General features: G+C 41.6%; 2 protein-coding genes across 4 annotated transcripts in view; both read left to right on the top strand.

Moving 5' to 3' along the window:
- LOC121537621 (tyrosine-protein kinase RYK) overlaps positions 1–5,187 on the top strand; it is a 146,339-nt gene extending 141,152 nt beyond the window's left edge. For both annotated transcript variants that reach the window (XM_041845206.2, XM_041845205.2), the window contains one exon: positions 2,800–5,187. In XM_041845206.2, coding sequence (XP_041701140.1) covers positions 2,800–2,911 — 112 coding nt within the window. In that variant the 3' untranslated portion in view covers positions 2,912–5,187. The remainder of the gene's footprint in view (positions 1–2,799) is intronic.
- A 4,808-nt stretch (positions 5,188–9,995) lies between these two features.
- The window catches only part of LOC121537623 (solute carrier organic anion transporter family member 2A1), a 119,994-nt gene continuing 103,075 nt past the window's right edge, over positions 9,996–26,914 (top strand). For both annotated transcript variants that reach the window (XM_045223498.1, XM_041845207.1), the window contains exon 1: positions 9,996–10,163. In XM_045223498.1, the coding sequence (XP_045079433.1) occupies positions 10,107–10,163 (57 nt within the window). In that variant the 5' untranslated portion in view covers positions 9,996–10,106. The remainder of the gene's footprint in view (positions 10,164–26,914) is intronic.

Here is a 26,914-nt window from a genome sequence, read left to right as displayed (position 1 = left end):
ATGAACTGTAGGTAGAAAACCTGTGGCCAATCAACTGTCCTGATGAACTGTAGGTAGAAAAGGTTGGGCCAATCAACTGTCCTGATGACCTGTAGGTAGAAAAGGTTGGGCCAATCAACTGTCCTGATGAACTGTAGGTAGAAAAGCTGTGGCCAATCAACTGTCCTGATGAACTGTAGGTAGAAAAGCTGTGGCCAATCAACTGTCCTGATGAACTGTGGGTAGAAAAGCTGTGGCCAATCAACTGTCCCGATTGAACTGAGACACACACACATACCTGGTTCTCATGTACAATCTGATTAGGGCAGTTAAGCTGTTTTGTCTTTTAATTGATTAAGTTTGATCATCACTTTTATCGGTCTAACTATTTCCAGTATATTAACTCAGCAAAAAAAGGAAACGTCCTCTCACTGTCAACTGCGTTTATTTTCAGCAAACTTAACATGTTTGAATATTTGTATGAACATAACAAGATTCAACAACTGAGACATAAACTGAACAAGTTCCACAGACATGTGACTAACAGAAATGGAATAATGTGTCCCTGAACAAAGGGGGGGTCAAGATCAAAAGTAACGGTCAGTATCTGGTGTGGCCACCAGCTGCATTAAGTACTGCAGTGCATGTCCTCCTCATGGACTGCACCAGATTTGCCAGTTCTTTCTGTGAGATGTTACCCCACTCTTCCACCAAGGCACCTGCAAGTTCCCAGACATTTCTGGGGGGAATGGCCTTAGCCCTCACCCTCCGATCCAACAGGTCCCAGACGTGCTCAATGGGATTGAGATCCGGGCTCTTCGCTGGCCATGGCAGAACACTGACATTCCTGTCTTGTAGGAAATCACGCACAGACCGAGCAGTATGGCTGGTGGCATTGTCATGCTGGAGGGTCATGTCAGGATGAGCCTGCAGGAAGGGTACCACATGAGGGAGGAGGATGTCTTCCCTGTAACGCACAGCGTTGAGATTGCCTGCAATGACAACAAGCTCAGTCCGATGATGCTGTGACACACCGCCCCAGACCATGACGGATCCTCCACCTCCAAATCGATCCCGCTCCAGAGTACAGGCCTCGGTGTAACGCTCATTCCTTCGACAATAAACGCGAATCCGACCATCACCCCTGGAGAGACACAACTGCGACTCGTCAGTGAAGAGCACTTTTTGCCAGTCCTGTCTGGTCCAGCGACGGTGGGTTTGTGCCCAAAGGCGACGTTGTTGCCAGTGATGTCTGGTGAGGACCTGCATTACAACAGGCCTACAAGTCCTCAGTCCAGCCTCTCTCAGCGTATTGCGGACAGTCTGAGCACTGATGGAGGGATTGTGCGTTCCTGGTGTAACTCGGGCAGTTGTTGTTGCCATCCTGTACCTGTCCCGCAGGTGTGATGTTCGAATGTACCGATCCTGTGCAGGTGTTGTTACACGTGGTCTGCCACTGCGAGGACGATCAGCTGTCCGTCCTGTCTCCCTGTAGCGCTGTCTTAGGCGTCTCACAGTACGGACATTGCAATGTATTGCCCTGGCCACATCTGCAGTCCTCATGCCTCCTTGCAGCATGCCTAAGGCATGTTCATGCAGATGAGCAGGGACCCTGGGCATCTTTCTTTTGGTGTTTTTCAGAGTCAGTAGAAAGGCCTCTTTAGTGTCCTAAGTTTTCATAACTGTGACCTTAATTGCCTACCATCTGAAAGCTGTTAGTGTCTTAACGACCGTTCCACAGGAGCATGTTCATTCATTGTTTATGGTTAATTGAACAAGCATGGGAAACAGTGTTTAAACCCTTTACAATGAAGATCTGTGAAGTTATTTGGATTTTTACGAATTAACTTTGAAAGACAGGGTCCTGAAAAAGGGATGTTTCTTTTTTTGCTGAGTTTAGTATAATAATAATAATAATAATAATATGCCATTTAGCAGACGCTTTTATCCAAAGCGACTTACAGTCATATCTCATGAGACTTGTCTCTCATCATGAATCTTCAGCTGTTCATTAACTGTATCAATCCCTTCAGAATAATAATTAGAGATGGCTTCTTATAGGACGTTCTTCCCTCTGTTATCAACATGCTGTAAGCACAAGGACTGTCCAGCATGGAAAGTTGACTATAGGACCCTCCAGAGGAGAGACGGTAGACTATAGGACCCTCCAGAGGAGAGACGGTTGACTATAGGACCCTCCAGAGGAGAGACGGTTGACTATAGGACCCTCCAGAGGGGAGACGGTTGACTATAGGACCCTCCAGAGGAGAGACGGTTGACTATAGGACCCTCCAGAGGAGAAGGGTTAGGAGAGAAGAATATACATTGAGGCACTGCACCAATGATAGTATGATGACCCGAGGCACTGCACCAATGATAGTATGATGACCCGAGGCACTGCACCAATGATAGTATGATGACCCGAGGTACTGCACCAATGATAGTATGATGTGTTATGTTTTCTTATTTATGGTTTCTCTGATGACCCATGGTACTGACTGATGACCCATGGTACTGACTGATGACCCATGGTACTGACTGATGACCCATGGTACTGAATGATGACCCATGGTACTGAATGATGACCCATGGTACTGAATGATGACCCATGGTACTGAATGTCCTTGGGACTGAGAGCCTTCAATTCCCAAATATTGGAATGTGATCACTATTTTTTTTTTTTTTTTTTGTACATGTTGTGCTATTTGATTCAACGTACACTGTGCAATGAGCTAGTGTTTAAATTGCTTGTGTGAGTGCATATTCACTTGCTGACCCAGCTAATTCTCTCTGTCTCTGTCTGTCTGTCTGTCTGTGTAGGTTTGCAGTGATGGCGTGTTGCTGGGCCCTGGATCCAGAGGAGAGGCCTAAGTTCCAGCAGCTGGTCCAGTGTCTGACTGAGTTCCATGCGGCGTTGGGGGCATACGTGTAAAATCCACCCCCAGGCTTGTGTATGGACCAGGCCCAGGAGTTACTGAACAGCGCTAATCACCATGAGGAATACATTTACAAACCTTGTGCCTTATTAAAAAGAAAGAACAGACTTTCATCATCATGACAATGTTTTGTAAAGTATAGATTTTTTTTGTATGTAGTTGAATCACATTTCCATTGCGTAGTCGAAGTGAAATAATTGGTATTTCTGGGATTTGTGGAGGCTTCAAGCTGTTCTTTCAGCCAAGTACCAAGGATTCTCTTTCTGAGGTCGTCATTTTTCCCAGCATGCATCACTAGCTTCCAGAATAGACCTATACCCTCACTATGAAAGAGGACCCACAAGGACATCACTGTTTTGGTAAAACGTCCCTCTCTTTCATAAAGACCCATGTGGCCAACAAGCTGTCGCCGCCATTTTCCTAACAACTACGCTTTGAGGACCTGTTTTTTTTAAAGACACACCATGCTAATATGTTGTTTTCGACAGTTGTTTGTACCTTAGAGAAGAAGAGATGAACATTTCTTGTTTTAGATCTGTTTCTTTTCAGTGAGAGGATGACTCTTTTAACGTACAGTACAGTGGATGGGTGTCAGAGTGGACAGAGGGTCTGCTTCTCAAATGGTACCCTATTCCCTTCATTGGCCCCATATAGGGCTCTGGTCAAAAGTAGTGCACTATATAGGGAACAGGGTGCCATTTGGGACTCGGATAGAGCTTTGTCTGTGTACTATAGAGATGCTTTTTCTCTCTGTCACGGTAGAGTAAACTCAAGGTAGGTACGGAAGGCCCGTTTTGGGGGATGGAACGGTCAGTCCGGTCAGTCTCCGAGGCCTAAGCAGCTCTGATCGGCTGTACTTCTTGTGGACCAATGACTTGTGGTGTTTTGTCTCTCGTCTCATCTGTGCTGATCTCCACTGAAGGACCTACGGAACGTTGTGCTACACATTCGTTTCCCTTGGGAGACGTGCCGGTGGAGCGCTAGCATAGCTGGGGACATTGTCGCCCCCTTCCCATGATCCTCCTCAGCATCTCTTTAGCCAGTAGTGTGGACTGAACAGACTGTATACAGGACACTACATACCCTCAGACTTCAGAGATGTATGCTAATGGATTGAGTTATATCTTCCACCATCATCGTCCTTTGGATGTTCACTATCACAGCTATCAATTCCAATCTCACAAATATCTGGGGAATGAATATCTAACGTTATTATTATTATTATTCTGTGTTTTTGACTTCGACTGTTCTGTCAGAACAAAACCCAGTTGCCAAACATGCTGTTTTGAGAATGAGAAAACATGAATTTATACTACAACACTAATCACTGTGAAAATCCGAATAACTGCCAACCTGGCAACGTTACGGCCTTCAGCATGAGCAAGCAGCACGTAATGCCCTGGACCAGAGCAATATCACACCAACCTGGCAGCAACATGGCCTCGTGTTATTTTCACATCTAAAATCTGGACGATTTGTCGTCATGATCACTGCTATGTTGAATTAAAGGGTGCTCATTCTGTAAACTGAATTTGTACAAATTAAACAGGACCCTTGGAAAAAAAACAGGCTTTTCATTTTCTTATTCATGTGGTCTGTTTTAATATGTAGTTTGACTCGTTTTATTTACTCTTAAATTACACCTTATTCCCTTTATAGTGTGCTACTTTAGGGCCCTTCGGGTCTCTGGTCTGAAGTAGTGCACTAAAGGGCCCGATTCAGACTTAGGACATTTACGCCTTTCCTACGCACTTCTCAGTAGTTGGTATTCAGACGTACCTTATGGAGGTGTGGAACAGGCTTTGTAAGTGTGGTTCCCTTGCGCGCGCTGAATACATTTTGTTCAACCGCTGAAAACCCTCCCACTTGCTGACCAACTGTTAGCGCGCTGTACTGTCATTTGCGCATTGGCTTCAGAAGCCTATAGCTTCGGGTCTCCACATGTCATCCCAAGTGGCAAGACCAGCGTTTCATAGACTTCACTGTGGAAAAGGTGATATGTTGATATGCTTCAGTTTGCTGCCATATGACAGGTTTCACGTGTGTCTCCAGCGGTTATAAGGTAAACTAGGTCTAAAACAAGTGTCATTTATATTTACAATTCCCTTATCCAAACAGATTACTCATTTACCTAGCTCTTATCAATATCTCTTCTCAAGTTGTAAATTACAGTGTGTGGAGAATGATGTTATTTCTATCGAAAAAAAATTAAAGATCCCAGAAATTTTCCTTACGCACAAAAAGCTAATTTCTCTCAAATGTTGGGCCCAAATTTGTTTACAATTACATTTCAGTCATTTAGCAGACGCTCTTATCCAGAGTGACTTACAGTAGAGTGCATACATTTTCATTCGTACTGGTCCCCCGTGGGAATCGAACCCACAACCCTGGCGTTGCAAGCGCCCATGCTCTACCAACTGAGCTACAGGAGGACTACAACTGAGCTGTTAGTGCCCCAACATCGCTGTTAGTGAGCATTTCTCCTTTGCCAAGATCATCCATCCACTTGACAGGTGTGGCATATCAAGAAGCTGATTAAACAGCATCATCATTACACAGGTGCACCTTGTGCTGGGGACAAAAGGCCACTTTAGAATGTGCAGTTTTGTCCCACAACACAATGCCACAGATGTCTCAAATTTTGAGGGAGCGTGCAATTGGCATGCTGACTGCAGGAATGTCCACCAGAGCTGTTGCCAGATAATTGAATGTTAATTTCTCTACCGTAAGCTGCCTCCAAAGTCGTTTTAGATCATTTGACAGTACATCCAACCAACCTCACAACCGCAGACCACGTGTAACCACGCCAGCCCAGGGCCTCCACATCCAGCTTCTATACCTGCGGGATCATCTGATGAGGGGGAGGGGGGGTGCTGAGGGGTATTTCTGTCTTTAATAAAGCCCTTTTGTGGGGAAAAACGTATTCTGATTGGCTGGGCCTGGCTCCCCAGTGGGTGGGCCTATGCCCTCCCAGGCCCAGCCATGGCTGCGCCCCTGCACAGTCATGTGAAATCCATAGAGAAGGTGCCTAATGAATTTATTTCAATTGATTGATTTCCTTCTATGAACTGTAACTCATTAAAGTCTTTGAAATTGTTGCATTTATTTTTGTTCAGCATGGATGTTGCTCAACCTTATTCATTGGGTCATCGCGAGTAAAGGTGCTGGAGTTATGAGGGAATTAATTAAAGGTCAGAATACAGTGTATCTGTAGACACACCTCCGCCACACCATCAGTAATTCGATCTCCACTTATATACAAACAGCGGGTGAATAGCATGCTGTTCTCATGCTTTAAAGGTCAGAATACGCAGAGAGAGAACAGTTCATTAAAAAGGGAATTACGTTCCATTTAACTCGGGTGGGAATTCCTCCCTAATGGCATATGGTGCCGTTCGGGACTCAGTTCTTCATGGTTTGCCTGTTTTGAAGTGCAGGAGGAGGAAATGGGTCTGATTGGCAGGATCTACGCTGTGCTTCATACGTTTCCTGAACACGGCAATACAGCTTTACTGTGCAGTAGCATAGCAGTGCTTTCACCGTTTCACAGCCAGAACCAATCAGAATTATAATCACAGGGATTGATAATCACAACGGGCTTAGGGCGTGCGTTACTACTGGAGTTTAGAGACTTTTATAAAGATTTAGAAAGGCTGAAATGCTTCTAACGCGTTGTTAAACATTATACCTGCAGGCTGTAAGTAAAGTGTTGCGTACTGAACAGTTACAATAACCAAGAATCTCATGAAAAGATGAACATGTTGGTATGTCAGAATTCCATGGCATTGTTCCCCGGCTGTATGACAGACAAAGACCCATCTTTCAAGGGGGGAGACGGATATCATCAGAGGGCACCGTCAGACTAACTCCTTGAAATGTGCAGTTGTTTAAAAAAAACACTATTTTACTCAACATATTTTAAGTATGTGTACATTACTGTATTTATACGTGGGATATTGTTTTTCAACAGGAAAAGTTATAAAATAGCTGGAGTGAGTCTTTAAGGACAAAATATTTTTAGGAATAGTTTCAGATGATAATGTGATGCATGTGAACATGGTGTACCTAAAGGGGTCCTGGTCACAGTGTTGCTCTGTTTCTTCTAATGGAATGGCCAGAATGTCCTATGTACTGCAACAGACTATAATGTCCTATGTACTGCAACAGACCAGAATGTCCTATGTACTGCAACAGACTAGAATGTTCTATGTACTGCAACAGACCAGAATGTCCTATGTACTGCAACAGACTAGAATGTCATATGTACTGCAACAGACTATAATGTTCTATGTACTGCAACATACTAGAATGTCATATGTACTGCAACAGACTAGAATGTCCTATGTACTGCAACATACCAGAATGTCCTATGTACTGCAACACACTAGAATGCCCTATGTACTGCAACACACTAGAATGTCCTATGTACTGCAACATACTAGAATGTCCTATGTACTGCAAGAGACCAGAATGTCCTATGTACTGCAACATACTAGAATGTCCTATGTACTGCAAGAGACCAGAATGTCCTATGTACTGCAACAGACTAGAATGTCCTATGTACTGCAACAGACTAGAATGTCCTATGTACTGCAACAGACTAGAATGTCCTATGTACTGCAACAGACTAGAATGTCATATGTACTGCAACAGACCAGAATGTCATATGTACTGCAACAGACTAAAATGTCCTATGTACTGCAACAGACTAGAATGTCCTATGTACTGCAACAGACTAGAATGTCCTATGTACTGCAACAGACTAGAATGTCCTATGTACTGCAACAGACCAGAATGTCCTATGTACTGCAACAGACCAGAATGTCCTATGTACTGCAACAGACCAGAATGTCCTATGTACTGCAACAGACCAGAATGTCCTATGTACTGCAACAGACTAGAATGTCCTATGTACTGCAACAGACTAGAATGTCCTATGTACTGCAACAGACCAGAATGTCCTATGTACTGCAACAGACCAGAATGTCCTATGTACTGCAACAGACCAGAATGTCCTATGCCTTTGTGAGTAAAGGGGCAAACTCCATGGCCAACTGGTGACAAGCAGAATGTTCCTGTTTCCTCTTTGATTGGGAACGTGTAGAAGAACCTTGCACTAATCTCTCGCCTACTCTCTCAATCAATCAATCAATCAATCATATTTTGGGTTGTGGGTTCGATTCCCACGGGGGGCCAGTATGAAAAATGTATGCACTCACCTAACTGTAAGTCACTCTGGATAAGAGCGTCTGCTAAATGACTAAAAATGTTTTTAAAAATCTCACAGATACCAAAACCCCAAAGATCAAGCAATGCAGAGGCAAAGACTCCCCTATCACTCCCTTGAGATTGATGTTGATGATGCTGCAAAGACCATAAGACACCTCATGCCGCTCCAAGTCGGTAAACTTGTCAGAGAAACCAAGCACATAGAACACAATAAATCAACACCACCATCAAAGATTTCTAGTTTGTCAATGTACACTGGCAGGTTAGAAAATACGAGGCGTTACTTCGACCTTGATTGACCTTTTTGTTACTGCTGTTATAAAACACTAGGACAGACTGACCAGGTGAATCCAGGTGAAAGCTACGATGACTTATTGATGTCACCTGTTAAATCCACTTCAATCAGTGTAGATGAAGGGGAGGAGACGGGTTAAAGAAGGATTTTTAAAGCCTTGAGACAATTGAAGCTATGACACCTTCCTAATATTGATTTGTCTGAATTCATCGGGGCATGGACTCTACAAGGTGTCGAAAGCGTTCCACAGGGATGCTGGCCCATGCTGACTCCAATGCTTCCCACAGTTGTGTCAAATTGGTTGGATGTCCTTTGGGTGATGGACCATTGTTGATACACACGGGAAACTGTTGAACGTGAAAAATCCAGCAGCGTTGCAGTTCTTGACACAAACCGGTGCGCCTGGCACCTACTATCATACCCCGTTCAAAGACACTTAAATATTTTGTCTTGGCCATTCACCCTCTGAATGGCTCACATACACAATCCATGTCTCAATTGTCTCAAGGCTTAAAAATCCTTCTTTAACCCGTCTCCTCCCCTTCATCTACACTGATTTGAAGTGGATTGAACAGGTGACATCAATAAGGGATCATAGCTTTCACCTGGATTCACCTGGTCAGTCTGTCCTAGTGTTTTATAACAGCAGTAACAAAAAGGTCAATCAAGGTCGAAGTAACGCCTCATTTGATGTGAATATTTTCTAACCTACCAGTGTACATTGAAAAACTATAAATCTACGCGCTCACCCTTTTCTTCTTGGGCTTCACCTTTGTAACGGTTCCCACTGTGTGCAGCTGCTAAGCCTTTAACTGGCTTTGTTGGAATAATGACACACTTTTTTCTTTTCAAACAGTGATTTATAAGGCTTGTGTGTGATTTATCAGAAGAACACCTATTACCATTGGAACCACCTGTTGGATGTCCGCCAAGAATGGAGGGAGGGAGGTTGTGTGTGTGTCTGTGTGGATCTGTCTCACCTTCGAGGGTATTTGGGGGCAGTATGGTTGACAAATAACGTTCCTAATTCGTCATCCGCATTGATGACATGAGGTCATCATGTAACAGATTGGTTATGTCTGTCGGCGCTAGACCGATACTTTTCACCGACGTATCATATCCGCAAAGTTATGTTTAATTACGGCTATAAAAAATAAAATAAAAACTATTGTCCAACTTTTTGAGATGCTGAACTGTTAAAGGAACTTTTGTTGGGTGGTCAACTTCTATTGAAAATAATTTCGATACAGTATTAATTAATTAAACATATTGACTGTGTTTGTGTAGACCTCCTACTTGTTTATTAGATGTTTGTCTAAACAATTACATCATTCATTTCTTATCGTTGAGTAAAAAACAATCACTGCACAGCGTATAAAACAGGTCATGTAAAAAATATGGGCTTTCATCATTAACGTTCAAAAACATTGTGCGCGTGGAGTTGTGGGCTGACTCATTACATCACTGTGAGCCATAAAAAAAAAAGCTCATTGAGACTCACCAGTGTAGAAGACTGTGGGACAGACAGAGAGATACAGACAGACCCCTGACTTCAACACGGAGAGACTCACTCACTAATTTCCCCCCCCCACCCACTTTCAACAGCTGAGTTCTACTGGACTGGACTCTCTCTCTCTTCTCTGGATACCTTTTACTCTTCACAGCAAATGGAGATTTGTGCCAAAGATATGAAGAAACCAAGATCAGTGTTCAGCAACATAAAGGTACGTTGTTATTATTCATTTGTTTTATTAGGGAGATTCATGCATATCACCGTAGTATGATTAGGATGTACATTTTCTTGGTTGTTTTTGGATTTGAAGAGAGAAAAATGTGCCTAAACAAACATATCCAAACAATTTCTTTTAAGAGATTTTTTTCCCAGTGCACACCTCTGATTTGAATTGTAATGGCCACCTTTAGTCCATGCTGTCACACACAGGAAGTATTTAGAATAACCCTCCCTCGTTTTTACATAGAAATGATATAATTAAGCAATAAGGAACCTCTGGGATTTGTGGTATATGGCCAATATACCACGGCTAATGGCTGTTCTTGTGCACGACATAACGCGGAGTGCCTGAATACAGCCCTTAGCCGTGATATATTGGCCATATACCACAAACTCCTGAGGTGCCTTGTTGCTATTATAAACTGGTTACCAACATAATTAGAGTAGTAAATAGTAATTTTTATCATACCCATGGTATAAGGTCTGATATACCACGGCTTTCAGCCAATCAGCATTCAGGGCTCGAACCACCTGGTTTATAATGGTATTTGATGTCTTCTCTTGCTTGATCATATGACATATGCGATTATCCTAGAAGCCAGGTTTGTGTGTCGACCATTTACACTGATGATGGCTTGAGTCCAACATTTTTGTTTTGTTTTATTGTTTATTTCTTACAAACATTTTGGAGTCTCAAGTCACAGTGGTGGAAAAAGTACCCAAATCTCATACTTGAGTAAAAGTAAAGATACCTTAATAGAAAATGACTCAAGTAAAAGTGAAAGTCACCCAGTAAAATACTACTTCAGTAAAAGTCTAAAAATATTGGGTTTTAAATATACTTAAGTACCAAAAGTAAAAGTATAAATCATTTCACATTCCTTATATTAAGCAAACAAGATAGCACGTTTTTTTAGTTTTTTAATTTACGGATAGCCAGGGGAACAATCCAACACTCAGACATCATTTACAAATGAAGCGTGTGTTGTTTAGTGAATCTGCCAGATCAGAGGCCGTAGGGATGACCAGGAATGTTCTCTTGATAAGTGCGTAAATTGGACAATTTTCCTGTCCTGCTAAGCATTCGAAATGTAACAACTACTTTTGGGTGTCACGGAAAATGTATGGAGCAAAAAGCATATTATTTGCTTTAGGAATGTAGTACATTAAATGTAAAAGTTGTCAAAAATATAAATAGTAGAGTACAGATACCCCCAAAAAACAACTTAAGTAGTACTTTAAAGTACATTTTACTTAAGTACTCTACACCACTGTCAAGCCATCAGTGTAAATGGTCGGCACACAAACCTGGCATCAATTTGTTGTTTTTTTACCCCCTTTTTCGTGGTATCCAATTGGTAGTTACAGTCTTGTCCCATCGCTGCAACTCCCGTACGGACACGGGAGAGGCGAAGCTCGAAACAAGCCGCAATGCTTCTTGACACATTGACACCGCTTAAACCGTACACCTGGCGACCGAGTCAGCGTGCACTGCGCCCGACCCACCACAGGAGTCACTAGTGAGCGATGGGACAAGAACATCCCTGCCGGCCAAACCCTGGACGACCCCATGGGTCTCCCGGTCACGGCCGGGGTCTCTAGTGGCACAGCTAGCACTGCGATGCAGCGCCTTAGTCCACTGCACCACTCGGGAGGGCCCTGGCTTCTATTTCAAGGACAATTGTATATGTCATGTCACATGATCAAGCAAGAAAATACATCAAATACCTATCATTTCTATGTTAAAAAAGCAGGTCATAACTACTTTATTAAAATACTAATGATATAATCTAGATTTATGTTGGCTAGTGCTACCCCGGTACACACTGGCTTGATCAACATTGCTTCCACGTCATTTCAATGAAATGTACGTTGAACCAACTTGGAATAGACGCCGAATTGACGTCTGTGCCCCGTGTGTGGATTGTTCAGAATTTATGCTGCCTGGGGCAGAATATTGCTTCAGTACCTGGCAACAACTATTCCTGGAATGCCTTGTCTCTGTGTCTGGTCTGTTTGACATAAATATGGGTCATTACCCAACCAAGCCTGTGTGTGAGTTCTCTTGTGTTTGTCCAACTATGTTTGTGGTTATCTACGATCTACGACGTGCGTGCGGTCGCTATCTGTGACCACTAAATTGTGTTCTCTACAGTGTTAATGACTGATGTCCCAACGTCTGCTCTGACTTAACATTGAGTCTGTGTCACAAATGGCACCCTATTCCTTATATAATGCACGACTTTTGACCAGGGTTACATACTGTAGTGCACTTCTTTTGAGCAGAGCCCAATGGGCACAAATGGAACCCTATTCCCTACATAGTGCACTAATTTTGACCATAGCCTTAGTCAAAAGTAGTGTACTATATATATATATATATTGGGAATAGGGTGCCATTTGGGTTGCAGACTGTCACAGGGGTGATCTATGATTTTGCTGTGATAAATGTACTACCTCGTTTTTTAGTGCATAATAACATGAATCTCCAAATATTATGGACTAGGCTCACCAGGCTATTAGCTCTATAACTTGTTGAACATTCAGTCCCTTCCCTCTGGTGATATATCAAACATGGAATGCGTAACAGGTGGAATGTCTTTTTTGGCACACTCTAAGCCCGTTATAGATAGAAATGCTATTTTTCTGAGCCAGACACTTTTACTGAACGTCTCAAGAGTTCATTAGAGTTCCTACGTAGCCAGTCACTGAAAACTAAAATGAAGTGAGTGTTCTCCTTTTGTACAGCCATAAATACAGTTAGTCATTCTGAAACGAGGTATTGCCAAACCCGCAGTAGGCTGTTGTAGTAAGACCTTATTTCAGAGAACAAGAAATGGCTCCATGACTCATTTGAGTTTGCAATATTAGCAAATAGTGTACAAATCATTAGGAGCATCTCCTCTTTCCATGACAATAGACTGGCCTGGTGAATCCAGGTGAAAGCTATGATCCCTTATTGATGTCACATTTTAAATCCACTTCAATCAGTGTAGATGAAGGGGGGAGGAGACAGGTTAAAGAAGGATTTTTAAGACTTGAGACAATTGAGACATGGATTGTGTATGTGTGCCATTCAGAGGGTGAATGGGCAAGACAAAAGATTTAAGTGCCTTTGAACAGAGTATGGTAGTAGGTGCCAGGCGCACCGGTTTGTATCAAGAACTGCAACGCTGCTGGGTATTTCACGCTCAACAGTTTCCTGTGTGTATCAACAATGGTCCACCACCCGAAGGACATCCAGCAATCAGCAGGCCAGTGGTCGAAAACGGGTAATTGATGAAAGAGGACAAAGGGAGGCTGACACAAATTGTGCAGAGCAACAGACGGGCTGCAGTTAGTCGACTGACAGTCCAGTGCAACACTGGTGCTCAAAGAATGCACAAGTCGTCGTACCTTGACACAAATGGGATGTGGCAGCCAACGACCTTAGAATTCCGCTTCTTTCATAAAAAAAAACAAGAAACTGCGGTTGCAGAGGGGCTAAGGAATGAAAACATTGGACAATGGAGAATTGGAAAAACATTGCCTGGTCTGATGAATCCCGGTCCCTGCTGTTTCATGCTGATGGGAGGACTAGGGTATGGAGAAAACCACACGAGGACATGCATCCATCATTCTGCGTGGCAACATTGCAGGGCTGGTGGTGTGATGTTGTGTTTTCAATACATTGGGCCCCTTGAGAAAAGTGGAGCGATATTTGAATGTCACAGGATATCTAAACATCATTGCCAATCAGATCCACCCCTTCATGGCAGCAGTGTATCCATCTGCAAAATGATTTTTTTTTCTCAGCAGGATATGCTACAAGGCTAGGATTGTCCTGGAATGGTTTCAGCTTGCTGCAGTGGCCTGCCCAGAAATAATGCCCTACATAAATATACTGAATGACTGAGGTCAATACAACACCATGGATATTTCTGTCAAATTATATAATTTATCATCAGAGCTGTTCTTCAGAGCCAGTATTGGCAGCTTTCACAGTACAACTTGTCATTGTGTACGTGTTGTAATAATGTAACTGACCCTCTGATGCTTTGTGTCTGAGATGTGATACAGAGAGGAGTCGGTAGGGAGAAGGAATGTCAGACTCTGTCCAATTCAGCCTAGCGTCCAAATCCCACTGTGAGCCTGAGCGTTTCAGTGTTCTCGCAGGGAACAAAGGTAGGACTGCGGTAGGTCCCTTTTTCAGATACAGATTAGTTATGTGGATTGGCGTCTATTGCAAATCCTGAACCCTATGGCACACGTTATATCACAACACACAGACACACACCCAAACCAGGTGGTCCAGCTCAAACCCCAGGTGTTTACAGCAGGAAGGTGTCCTGGTGCGTCATGTCGATATGTAACGAAACGTAGTAGTGTACAGTAGAAAAAGGTTAGGTCTGATTTACTGTTCGTGTGCTGGCAGCCTTCCACTTCCGAGTGTCTTACACACGCTTAATTGAAGGCCATAAAAATCACAGATGAACACAAACACTGACCCACCATTTACTGCATCCTGTTAATCTACCTCCTCATAAACAGTGATGGGGTAAGATCCATACAACTGGTTTATGGTCAGTAGTGTAAACCGAAAATCTGTGTTCTTATCAGACTATTTCAGATAGTGTCTCCCTGTTTTGCTACTTTTCAAAATGTTTTCTCCATGCTGAACATGGCCCTCTTCTCAGATGTGAAAGCACATTAGCTCAGGGTTAATATATGTCAGCATAAAAAAAACGGTTTCCCAGAAGCTAGGGGGCAGGGGTGCAAAGTGATTAAACAATCTGAGAAAAACATCCATCTTTATAGGAAAGGGAGTCGTTTTTTTGTTTTAATGTGTGTTAGAAACCCCACAATGTTTATTATGTAGAAATATGTTTAATGGTCAAACTGCCAGAATGCCTAAGCACCCCTGCGTGTGACCACAACTATTTTAATTTGTTAAAAAAATATGATAAGGAAGGAATGTTAATCCATCACCAAAAAAAAGTTAGTTAGTGCTAAATCTTATGACGCCTCTGTGAGAAAATCAAACATTTGGCTACCTTACTTAGAATTGCAAACTTTAAGGAGTAGGGCCATCAACTAGACCCACGGAACAGAATTACAAATAATTTGTAGACGGCAAATTGACTGTAAGAAGCCCAAACAGATATAATGTTTGAATAAAACATAATCACTTCAAACCTTGTTTACGATCACGCCTCTATATAATGCGTGGGAGTAGGCCTAGTTGGGAACAGATTTCTTAAATTGAAATCACGCGGAGCCGATTTCCTTGTGTTTATGTCCAACAATGAACTTCTTATTTTTTTTATTACAAGTTCAACTTTTTTTTTTGTTGGCACAGAAAATTTGGGGGGCCAAATAAAACCACTCGCGGGCCGCCAGTGGGGGAACCGCGGAGTAGGGCGTTCAGGGAGTTGGTCTGATGGGAATCTGTGATGTCATCAGCCCCCCCCCTTTGCTTGAGGAGCAGTAGAGAAACGGCCCACTTGTGATGTCATGACATAGCTGGACCACCTATTGAGATGTTCCTTTTGTTAGCCCTTTCCACTGGTGACCGCTGGCCTATATGGATAGGGCTACATTGAAATGTTTCTTACAGAATTAAATATGAAAAGCATAATCATGGTAGCAATTAAAAGGGAACAGTTGGGAGATTATGGGGGAAATGATTAGACCCAAGGTGAGGACACAACAGGTCACCTGACACAAGACTGGATCCAAACATTACACTGTTGATTTGATGTGCATTTTACATTTACTGTACTTTTCACAGCATTTGTTGATAATGAAATCTGAAAATACTCTGAAATCATTAAGTAACATGAGAAGACTATTCCTGGAAAATGTGGGGTGCTGTAGATGCGTAACATAAGACAAAAAAATGCCAAGGGTTTGAGTGAGCAGACTAACTGGTGTCTCCAAGTGGCCACACCTCTCCAAAGTGTGCACAGTTCCTAAGTCATTTCAATGTACTTTTATGACTCAAAGAGTCTTCAACTATAAGGAGCTTTAGTTTTGAGCTCTCCTTGCTGGGCCGTTGAGGAACTAGAGTAAGAACACTGGTAGTTGTTTTGTTTGGAACACAACCCTGCATCCCCGCCATCACACAATTACTGTTGTTGTTTACGCAATACAGAAACTGACCATTTTAAATCACAATCTGGGTCAGGTGGGCATCATTTGAAGGCTTGTTCTATTGCCAACATGACTAGCTAAGTTATAAAATACGATCTTACAGTGTTAGGCTTTCACAAGGCTATTCAGAGAAACAGATCATATTTTTGGTGCGCATAGAAAGGAGTCCTGAGTGCATTCAGGTGCGTGTGCCGCGGAACATTTTCTTCACAATAAACAAACAGGCTCATTCTGTTCAGAACAACCCAGGGTATGACGATATGTCATCTTGTAACTGAACATCTAACATAGTGATCATAAACGTTGACACTGTATATGACATGAGTTTTATGATATGGAAATGTGAAGTGCACATTTGGACTCACAGGTGTGTGGCTTGCTTGTATGACATCAAAGCAGTATTTATTATAATCCTCAACGTCTCATCTTTCAAAATACATAGTCCTCTTAATTTACATAATTTCCCCCACTCAGACAACATAAAATGTGCAACAGTTGGCCAATCAGCGGGAGGGATGGGGGCAACTTCTTGTCATGCGGTGTTCAAATTCAGAACAGCTGTCAGTCAAAACCCACACAGAGCTGTGAGGCACAGTCACTGAGCTCTGACGTCATGTATAGCGTGTTACTGTCCAGTCACTGAGCTCTGACGTCATGTATAGCATGTTACTGTACAGCCACTGAGCTCTGACGTCATGTATAGCGTGTTACTGTACAGCCACTGAGCTCTGACGTCATGTATAGCATGTTACTGTCCAGTCACTGAGCTCTGACGTCATGTATAGCATGTTACTGTACAGCCACTGAGCTCTGACGTCATGTATAGCGTGTTACTGTACAGCCACTGAGCTCTGACGTCATGTATAGCATGTTACTGTCCAGCCACTGAGCTCTGACGTCATGTATAGCATGTTACTGTACAGCCACTGAGCTCTGACGTCATGTATAGCATGTTACTGTCCAGTCACTGAGCTCTGACGTCATGTATAGCATGTTACTGTACAGCCACTGAGCTCTGACGTCATGTATAGCGTGTTACTGTACAGCCACTGAGCTCTGACGTCATGTATAGCATGTTACTGTCCAGTCACTGAGCTCTGACGTCATGTATAGCATGTTACTGTACAGCCACTGAGCTCTGACGTCATGTATAGCATGTTACTGTCCAGCCACTGAGCTCTGACGTCATGTATAGCATGTTACTGTCCAGCCACTGAGCTCTGACGTCATGTATAGCGTGTTACTGTCCAGCCACTGTGTTCCAATTTAGGCGTTTATCAGTGCCCAAATCTGCCATTTCCAAACCTTATACGATTATAAAGGGCTACGTAAATCAGGTGTTAAATGAGGTGAAAAGGAGACTGAAGTGCTACTTTAAGTTTGGGCAGTCAGGCATGGTCAACAGAGGTTTCAGAAAGTTCCACTGGGAAATATTTTTTATTACTGTCCATCCATGTTGTCTCACCAGAGAATGGACGTGGTTTGGATTTAGAGAACCTTCTGTTTGTCTTTTCAGTACGTCACTGAGCTTATCTCTCTTCTGTTGGTTGGCTAATGGCTACACCCTCTGTGTACAGAGAAGGGTTGCGTCCCAAACAGGAACCTATTCCCTATGTAGTGCACTACTTTTGACCAAGGCCCATAAGGGGATAGGGTGGCATTTGGGACACATCCCAAGGTGTGTCTTTCTGACTGCTACATACTGCTGGTCTGTTCTGTTTTGAGAGAGGTCAACCACATGCTGCTACCTCTTTTACAAGGCTCTCTCAATTTCAATTCAATTTCAATTGAAGGGCTTTATTGCCATGGGAAACGTATGTTAACATCGCCAAAGCAAGTGAAGTAGATAGTAAACAAATGTGAAATAAATATGAATAGTAAACATTACACTCAGCAGTTCCAAAAGAATAAAGACATTTCAAATTTCATATTATGTCTATATACAGTTTTGTAACAATGTGCAAATAGTTAAAGTACAAATGGGAAAATAAATAAACATATGGGTTGTATTTACAATGGTGTTTGTTCTTCACTGGTTGCCCTTTTCTTGTGGCAACAGGTCACACATCTTGCTGCTGTGATGGCACACTGTGGTATTTCACCAAGTAGATATGGGAGTTTATCAAAATTGGGTTTATTTTCAAATTCTTTGTGGATCTGTGTAATCTGAGGGAAATATGTGTCTCTAATATGGTCATACATTTGGCAGGAGGTTAGGAAGTGCAGCTCAGTTTCCACCTCATTTTGTGGGCAGTGTGCACATAGCCTGTCTTCTCTTGAGAGCCAGGTCTGCCTACGGCGTCCTTTCTCAATAGCAAAGCTATGCTCACTGAGTCTACATAGTCAAAGCAATCCTTAAGTTTGGGTCAGTCACAGTGGTCAGGTATTCTGCCACTGTGTACTCTCTGTTTAGGGCCAAATAGCATTTTAGTTTGCTCTGTTTTTTTGTTAATTCTTTCCAATGTGTCAAGTAATTCTCTTTGTTTTCTCATGATTTGGTTTGGTATAATTGTGTTGTTGTCCTGGGGCTCTCTCTCTCTCTCTCTCTCTCTCTTTCTCTCTCTCTCTCTCGCTCTCTCGCTCTCGCTCTCCGCTTTCTCTCTCCGCTCTCTCTCTCTCTCTCTCTCTCTCTCTCTCTCTCTCTCTCTCTCTCTCTCTCTCTCTCTCTCTCTCTTATATTCTCCAGATTCTCCTTGCCCTGTGACCTGCTACCTTCAGACTAGCCAATAAAAATAAAAGATTAAGATGGGCAGTCTGAGAAGGTCAGCATCCCGGAGTCGCCTCTTCACTGTTGACGTTGAGACTGGTGTTTTGCGGGTACTATTTAATGAAGCTGCCAGTTGATGACCTGTGAGGCGTCTGTTTCTCAAACTAGACACTCTAATGTATTTGTCCTCTTGCTGAGTTGTGCACCGGCGCCTCCCACTCCTCTTTCTATTCTGGTTAGAGACTCCTCTTTCTATTCTGGTTAGAGCCAGTTTGCGCTGTTCTGTGAAGGGAGTAGTACACAGCGTTGTACGAGATCTTCAGTTTCTTGGCAATTTCTCGCATGGAATAGCCTACATTTCTCAGAACAAGAATAGACTGACGAGTTTCAGAAGAAAGTTATTTGTTTCTGGACATTTTGAGCCTGTAATCAAACCCACAATTGCTGATGCTCCAGATACTCAACTAGTCTCAAGAAGGCCAGTTTTATTGCTTCTTTAATCAGCACAACAGTTTTCAGCTGTGCTAACATAATTGCAAAAGGGTTTTCTAATGATAAATTAGCCTTTTAAAATGATAAACTCGGATTAGCAACACAACGTGCGATTGGAACACAGGACTGTTGGTTGCTGATAATGGGCCTCTGTACGCCTATGTAGATATTCCATAAAGAAATCAGCCGTTTCCAGCCACAATAGCCATTTACAACATTAACAATGTCTACACTGTATTTCTGATCAATTTGATGTTATTTTAATGCACAATTTTTTTTAAAAGTGACCCCAAACTTTTGAACGGTAGTGTATGTATATCTATATACTGTATTTGCAAAAATATATGTGGGATTAGAAGTGATGCAGACAATTACATTGATGGAAGTTACAATCTATCTACAATATGAAAGCTGATATACCCCCTAAAAAAATATACAGTGGGGGAAAAAAGTATTTAGTCAGGCACCAATTGTGCAAGTTCTCCCACTTAAAAAGATGAGAGAGGCCTGTAATTTTCATCATAGGTACACGTCAACTATGACAGACAAAATGAGGGAAAATATCCAGAAAATCCCATTGTAGGATTTTTAATGAATTTATTTGCAAATTATGGTGGAAAATAAGTATTTGGTCAATAACAAAAGTTTCTCAATACTTTGTTATATACCCTTTGTTGGCAATGACACAGGTCAAACGTTTTCTGTACAATTTTGTTTCTGGTGTCCTTTGACAGCTCTTTGGTCTTGGCCATAGTGGAGTTTGGAGTGTGACTGTTTGAGGTTGTGGACAGGTGTATTTTATACTGATAACAAGTTCAAACAGGTGCCATTAATACAGGTAACGAGTGGAGGACAGAGGAGCCTCTTAAAGAAGAAGTTACAGGTCTGTGAGAGCCAGAAATCTTGCTTGTTTGTAGGTGACCAAATACTTATTTTCCACCATAATTTGCAAATAAATTCATTAAAAATCCTACAATGTGATTTTCTGGATTTTTTTTCTCAATTTGTCTGTCATAGTTGACGTGTACCTATGATGAAAATTACAGGCCTCTCTCATCTTTTTAAGTGGGAGAACTTGCACAATTGGTGGCTGACTAAATACTTTTTTTCCCCACTGTACCCCCTAAAAATATATATATAATAATAATTGTCTAAGAAGCAGTAGATCTCTTCTATGTGTCCTGTTATTATGCTTCCCCATAAGTTTCGTTTTTGTATCTTTTACTTTCAGTTTTGTACACCAGCTTCAAACCGCTGAAAATACAATATTTTAGGTTATTGACAATATACTGTATTTCACAGAGGTTTAGACGGTACAATGATTCTCTACACTATGCATTGCTTGTTTTTGTCACATAAACTGAAATTAGGCAAACTATTATTGGAATTTTTGCAACCAGGAAATGGCTGAGCGATTTTGGGATATTGCACCTTTAAATGTAGTAACAGTCAAATTATAAAACCCCAAACTATAACTCAATTTGACCTTCCTTATAACTGTCTCTCCATTGACTGTTCATTCATGGGTATGGTGGAGTCTGATCTTGATCCTGATCTGAGTTTACATTGCGAGATCAAAATGGTACCATGAAGCTAGGTGTCCGCTAGCTTGGGTCCGAACTGAATTGTTCTGTTTCACATATCGAGAAGTGCAATGGATGGATCAAGGCCACACAGGAGTTTGCTTGATGTATTTCAGTGGAAACTATTAGATTATTTAGTTAACCTAGTAGATTATTTAGTTAACCTAGTAGATTATTTAATTAACCTAGTAGATTCTTTAGTTAACCTAGTAGATTATTTAATTAACCTAGTAGATTATTTAGTTAACCTAGTAGATTCTTTAGTTAACCTAGTAGATTATTTAATTAACCTAGTAGATTCTTTAGTTAACCTAGTAGATTATTTAGTTAACCTAGTAGATTATTTAATTAACCTAGTAGATTCTTTAGTTAACCTAGTAGATTATTTAGTTAACCTAGTAGATTATTTAATTAACCTAGTAGATTCTTTAGTTAACCTAGTAGATTATTTAGTTAACCTAGTAGATTATTTAATTAACCTAGTAGATTATTTAGTTAACCTAGTAGATTATTTAATTAACCTAGTAGATTCTTTAGTTAACCTAGTAGATTATTTAATTAACCTAGTAGATTATTTAGTTAACCTAGTAGATTATTTAGTTAACCTAGTAGATTATTTAATTAACCTAGTAGATTATTTAGTTAACCTAGTAGATTCTTTAGTTAACCTAGTAGATTATTTAATTAACCTAGTAGATTATTTAGTTAACCTAGTAGATTATTTAGTTAACCTAGTAGATTATTTAGTTAACCTAGTAGATTATTTAATTAACCTAGTAGATTCTTTAGTTAACCTAGTAGATTCTTTAGTTAACCTAGTAGATTATTTAATTAACCTAGTAGATTATTTAGTTAACCTAGTAGATTATTTAGTTAACCTAGTAGATTATTTAGTTAACCTAGTAGATTATTTAGTTAACCTAGTAGATTATTTAATTAACCTAGTAGATTATTTAGTTAACCTAGTAGATTATTTAATTAACCTAGTAGATTTTTAGTTAACCTAGTAGATTATTTAGTTAACCTAGTAGATTATTTAATTAACCTAGTAGATTATTTAGTTAACCTAGTAGATTATTTAATTAACCTAGTAGATTATTTAATTAACCTAGTAGATTATTTAATTAACCTAGTAGATTATTTAATTAACCTAGTAGATTCTTTAGTTAACCTAGTAGATTCTTTAGTTAAACTAGTAGATTCTTTATTTAAACTAGTATATTATTTAATTAACCTAGTAGATTCTTTAGTTAAACTAGTATATTATTTAGTTAAACTAGTAGATTATTTAGTTAAACTAGTAGATTCTTTATTTAAACTAGTAGATTATTTAGTTAAACTAGTAGATTATTGATTTAACCTAGTAAATTCTTTAGTTAATATCATTGACTCAGTATCAGTTGTAACCAGGGTTTGGAACCACTTATTTTTTTGCAATCGTTTCTTTCTCAACAGAACCCTTAAAAAAAAAAATCAGTTCCACTGTTTGGGCAAAATAAAGTTCTGAACACGTTCGAACCAAAAAATAGTACCGGTTTATATCATTATTTTCTGTTCCTTTTTAAACCTCTGAAATCTGCAAAAAAATAAAATACATTTAGCTTGACATTAAATTACTTCACCAACAAAGTGCGGATAGAGCAGCTTGCTATGGAGCGGGTAAGCATTTTAATCTGCATAGGAAAGTCGTTAAGAGCAAATTGTATTTTGCCATAACTTGTTATGACATGCATTATCTGAATTAGGCCCACATAATTATACCTATGGAGGAAAGGCTTCAATGGAGGAACTTTGAATGTCTTTGAATTTCCGAGTTGGGTTAAAGTTGGACCAGACCAAACGTTAGCTAGCTAGCTAACAAGCAGAGCAGCACTAGAATTAAAAACATTTCTTAAATTTTTGTAGTTAATACATCCAATGAGAAACGTGATAACTATAGTATCCTAAACTAGCATTGAAAAAGTTTATCCATTCTTCTAAAATGAAACATCTCTCCCCTAATTTATGAACCACGCTTGTAACGTCGTCAGTAGGCTACAGTAACCTATACGTCAGAGGGGAGGGGCAGGTAACCTACACGCACACCCATTGGTAAAGATTTCCAGCTGGCAGGCAGATGCTGGAATACGTTTCTGACATTTTTGTGGGACTGGGAAAAAGAATGCCCGGAACGTTATTAACCGGTTCCCATGCTTCTAAAATAACGGTTCTGTTCTGGAACAGTGTAGAGCACTTTCGTTTCAGGTTCGGCTTCTGTTCCTATAATAACTGTATTATTTTCTGGTTTTTCGTTTCTGTTCCCTGAACCGGTTACAACCGTTGGTAGTAACCTTACTTCTGTTTGTTTGTGTTCATACACTAGTAAATCACCAGTTAGTTAGTAAATACATTGCACAGAGAGAGAGAGAGAGAGAGCATCATTAAGCTGAGTAGACTAATGAGAGCGGAGGTAGTTTAGTAGGGACAGTAATCTGGTCTTTGATGATGAATATATTGTGTAGCTGAGCCTTTCATCTTCATTCATCACAATAGACTGCAGTAGGACGGAAAACAATGTTAGGCCTGGGATCTGCCTCTCACTTTCAAGTCTATTGGGTTCAATGGCTGTATAAATATGGTTGAGCTAGTCGGAAATGAAGACAAGCTTTTTTTTTTTTTTTTTTTTAGGAAGACAGACTGTTAACGTTTATGTTTAGACTTTTTTATGGAAGTCCAGCTGTGTCCAGCCCCTGCACACAGACACACACACACACACATACACACGTTTGTTTTACTATTCTTGTGGGGACCAAACAATTGATTCCCATTCAAATTCCTATTTTCCCTAACCCTAACCTTAACCCTAACTCCCAAATCTAATTCTAACCCTAAACCTAACCCCTAAGCCTAAAATAGCCTTTTTCCTTGTGGATGCCTGCGAAATGTCCCCACTTGTCCAAATATTCCTTGTTTTACTATCCCTGTAAGGACCTCTGGTAAAACCAAACACACACACACGGGGTCCAGCCAAACGTCTCCTCAGCACTTGTCTCTGTAATGAAAGTTATGAAACCGTCTGGAATATTATGTAATATTAAATTCAGCACTTCCTTTAATTATCTCCCAGCAGGCCACAAGGCTCAGACAAATTTATTTTTAATTTCACCTTTATTTAACTAGGGCAAGTCAGTTAGTCAGTTAAGAACAAATTCTTATTTACAATGAAGGCCAAACCCGGCCAAACCCGGACGACGCCCAATGGGACTCCCAATCACGGCCGGAGATGGAGGTACAGGTGTTTGTACTCGCTGCTCTTTGCCCTTAATTGCTCTGACAAAGAATGTGTGTGTGTGTGTGTGTGTGTGTGTGTGTGTGTGTGTTCACGCATACTCATAGCCTGTCGCTGTGTGTGTTCACTGCGTTCACACTCTGTTTCTCCATAGCTGTCATTAAGACAGATATAAGCACAACTTACACTGAACCCCGGCCCCAAAGCTGTCATTAAATACGCTTTTTGTCTTTATAATGGACCATCTGACAGGATTTTATTGCCCACTGTGTTGAAGCTATTCTAGTATGTCAGAAAAGCCCAGAGGACTCACCACAAACAAGCCATCTAGAATTCCTCTGAAACCTGAAACATAATATTTCAATGCTTCTATTCTCATGTTGAGAGAGGCACTAAAACAAAATTTTATCCTTATGTCTACAAAAAAAAGTTAACTCTGAATTGTAGCTTTACGCTGAGGTACCCCTTGAAGCTTCAATAGCAGCAGAGGATAATTTTTTTTTTGCCAGACTTGTCAGTCAAACTGATAAACCTTTTGTTTTAAACTAAATCACAAAACAAAAAGGTTTTTTCAGCTCGTTCGGTTGCTTGAGAAAAAAGGTCTAGTCGAAACGTTAATAATTAAAAACCTGATCCAAAACAGGGATGACCTGAGTGAAGGCATCTATTGTGTGTGCTAACCAAGCAGAAAGCCAAGCTTTAATAGGAGCATTAACTGTTCCAGGATCAGACTGGGAGTTGATTCTGCCTCCGCTCCGCCTGTTGTTCTGGCAGCTGATAAATAACACAAGGGTTAGATTTACTACTACTGTTTTCATATTAAATCCAGGTCTAAACCTTAACATGTCCCCCTTGGCCCTTGGATCACCTCGTGTCTAAACACAGCGGCCCCAGGAGGTTCTGAACTGGATGAGGCCCAAATGGCACCCTATTCCCTACATACAAGTAGTGCACTACAATATACCCTGGTCAAAAGTAGTGCAGTATATAGGGTGCCATTTGCGACGCAGCCTCAGTCCATTCAAACGGTTCACAGGGTCTGTCTGTCTACTTACGGACAGACCGACAGACCCTGTTCCAGACCACTGGGAAACGGGCCCAACGCACGACAACTTTGATCCCTGTGTGTCTTTTTGGCGTCAGAGAAATACACTGCTCAAAAAAATTAAGGGAACACAAAAATAAAACATCCTAGATCTGAATGAATTAAATAATCTTATTAAATACTTTTTTCTTTACATAGTTGAATGTGCTGACAACAAAATCACACAAAAATGATCAATGGAAATCAAATTTATCAACCCATGGAGGTCTGGATTTGGAGTCACCCTCAAAATTTAAGTGGAAAACCACACTACAGGCTGATCCAACTTTGATGTAATGTCCTTAAAACAAGTCAAAATGAGGCTCAGTAGTGTGTGTGGCCTCCACGTGCCTGTATGACCTCCCTACAACGCTTGGGCATGCTCCTGATGAGGTGGCGGATGGTCTCCTGAGGGATCTCCTCCCAGACCTACACTAAAGCATCCGCCAACTCCTGGACAGTCTGTGGTGCAACGTGGCATTGGTGGATGGAGCGAGACATGATGTCCCAGATGTGCTCAATTGGATTCAGGTCTGGGGAACGGGCGGGCCAGTCCATAGCATCAATGCCTTCCTCTTGCAGGAACTGCTGAAACACTCCAGCCACATGAGGTCTAACATTGTCTTGCATTAGGAGGAACCCAGGGCCAACCGCACCAGCATATGGTCTCACAGGTGGTCTGAGGATCTCATCTCGGTACCTAATGGCAGTCAGGCTACCTCTGGTGAGCACATGGAGGGCTGTGCGGCCCCCCATAGAAATGCCACCCCACACCATGACTGACCCACCGCCAAACCGGTCATGCTGGAGGATGTTGCAGGCAGCAGAACGTTCTCCACGGCGTCTCCAGACTCTGTCACGTCTGTCACGTGCTCAGTGTAAACCTGCTTTCATCTGTGAAGAGCACAGGGCGCCAGTGGCGAATTTGCCAATCTTGGTGTTCTCTGGCAAATGCCAAACGTCCTGCACGGTGTTGGGCTGTAAGCACAACCCCCACCTGTCGATGTCGGACCCTCATACCACCCCCATGGAGTCTGTTTCTGACCGTTTGAGCAGACACATGCACATTTGTGGCCTGCTGGAGGTCATTTTGCAGGGCTCTGGCAGTGCTCCTCCTGCTCCTCCTTGCACAAAGGCGGAGGTAGCAGTCCTGCTGCTGGGTTGTTGCCCTCCTACGGCCTCCTCCACGTCTCCTGATGTACTGGCCTGTCTCCAGGTAGCGCCTCCATGCTCTGGACACTACGCTGACACACAGCAAACCTTCTTCCCACAGCTCGCATTGATGTGCCATCCTGGATGAGCTGCACTACCTGAGCCACTTGTGTGGGTTGTAGACTCCGTCTCATGCTACCACTAGAGTGAAAGCACCGGCAGCATTCAAAAGTGACCAAAACATCAGCCAGGAAGCATAGGAACTGAGAAGTGGTCTGTGGTCACCACCTGCAGAACCACTCCTTTATTGGGGGTGTCTTGCTAA

The sequence above is a fragment of the Coregonus clupeaformis genome, chromosome 11 (genome assembly GCF_020615455.1).
Source record: "Coregonus clupeaformis isolate EN_2021a chromosome 11, ASM2061545v1, whole genome shotgun sequence".
Classification (NCBI taxonomy): domain Eukaryota; kingdom Metazoa; phylum Chordata; class Actinopteri; order Salmoniformes; family Salmonidae; genus Coregonus; species Coregonus clupeaformis.
This window is presented reverse-complemented; position numbering and strand designations above follow the sequence as displayed.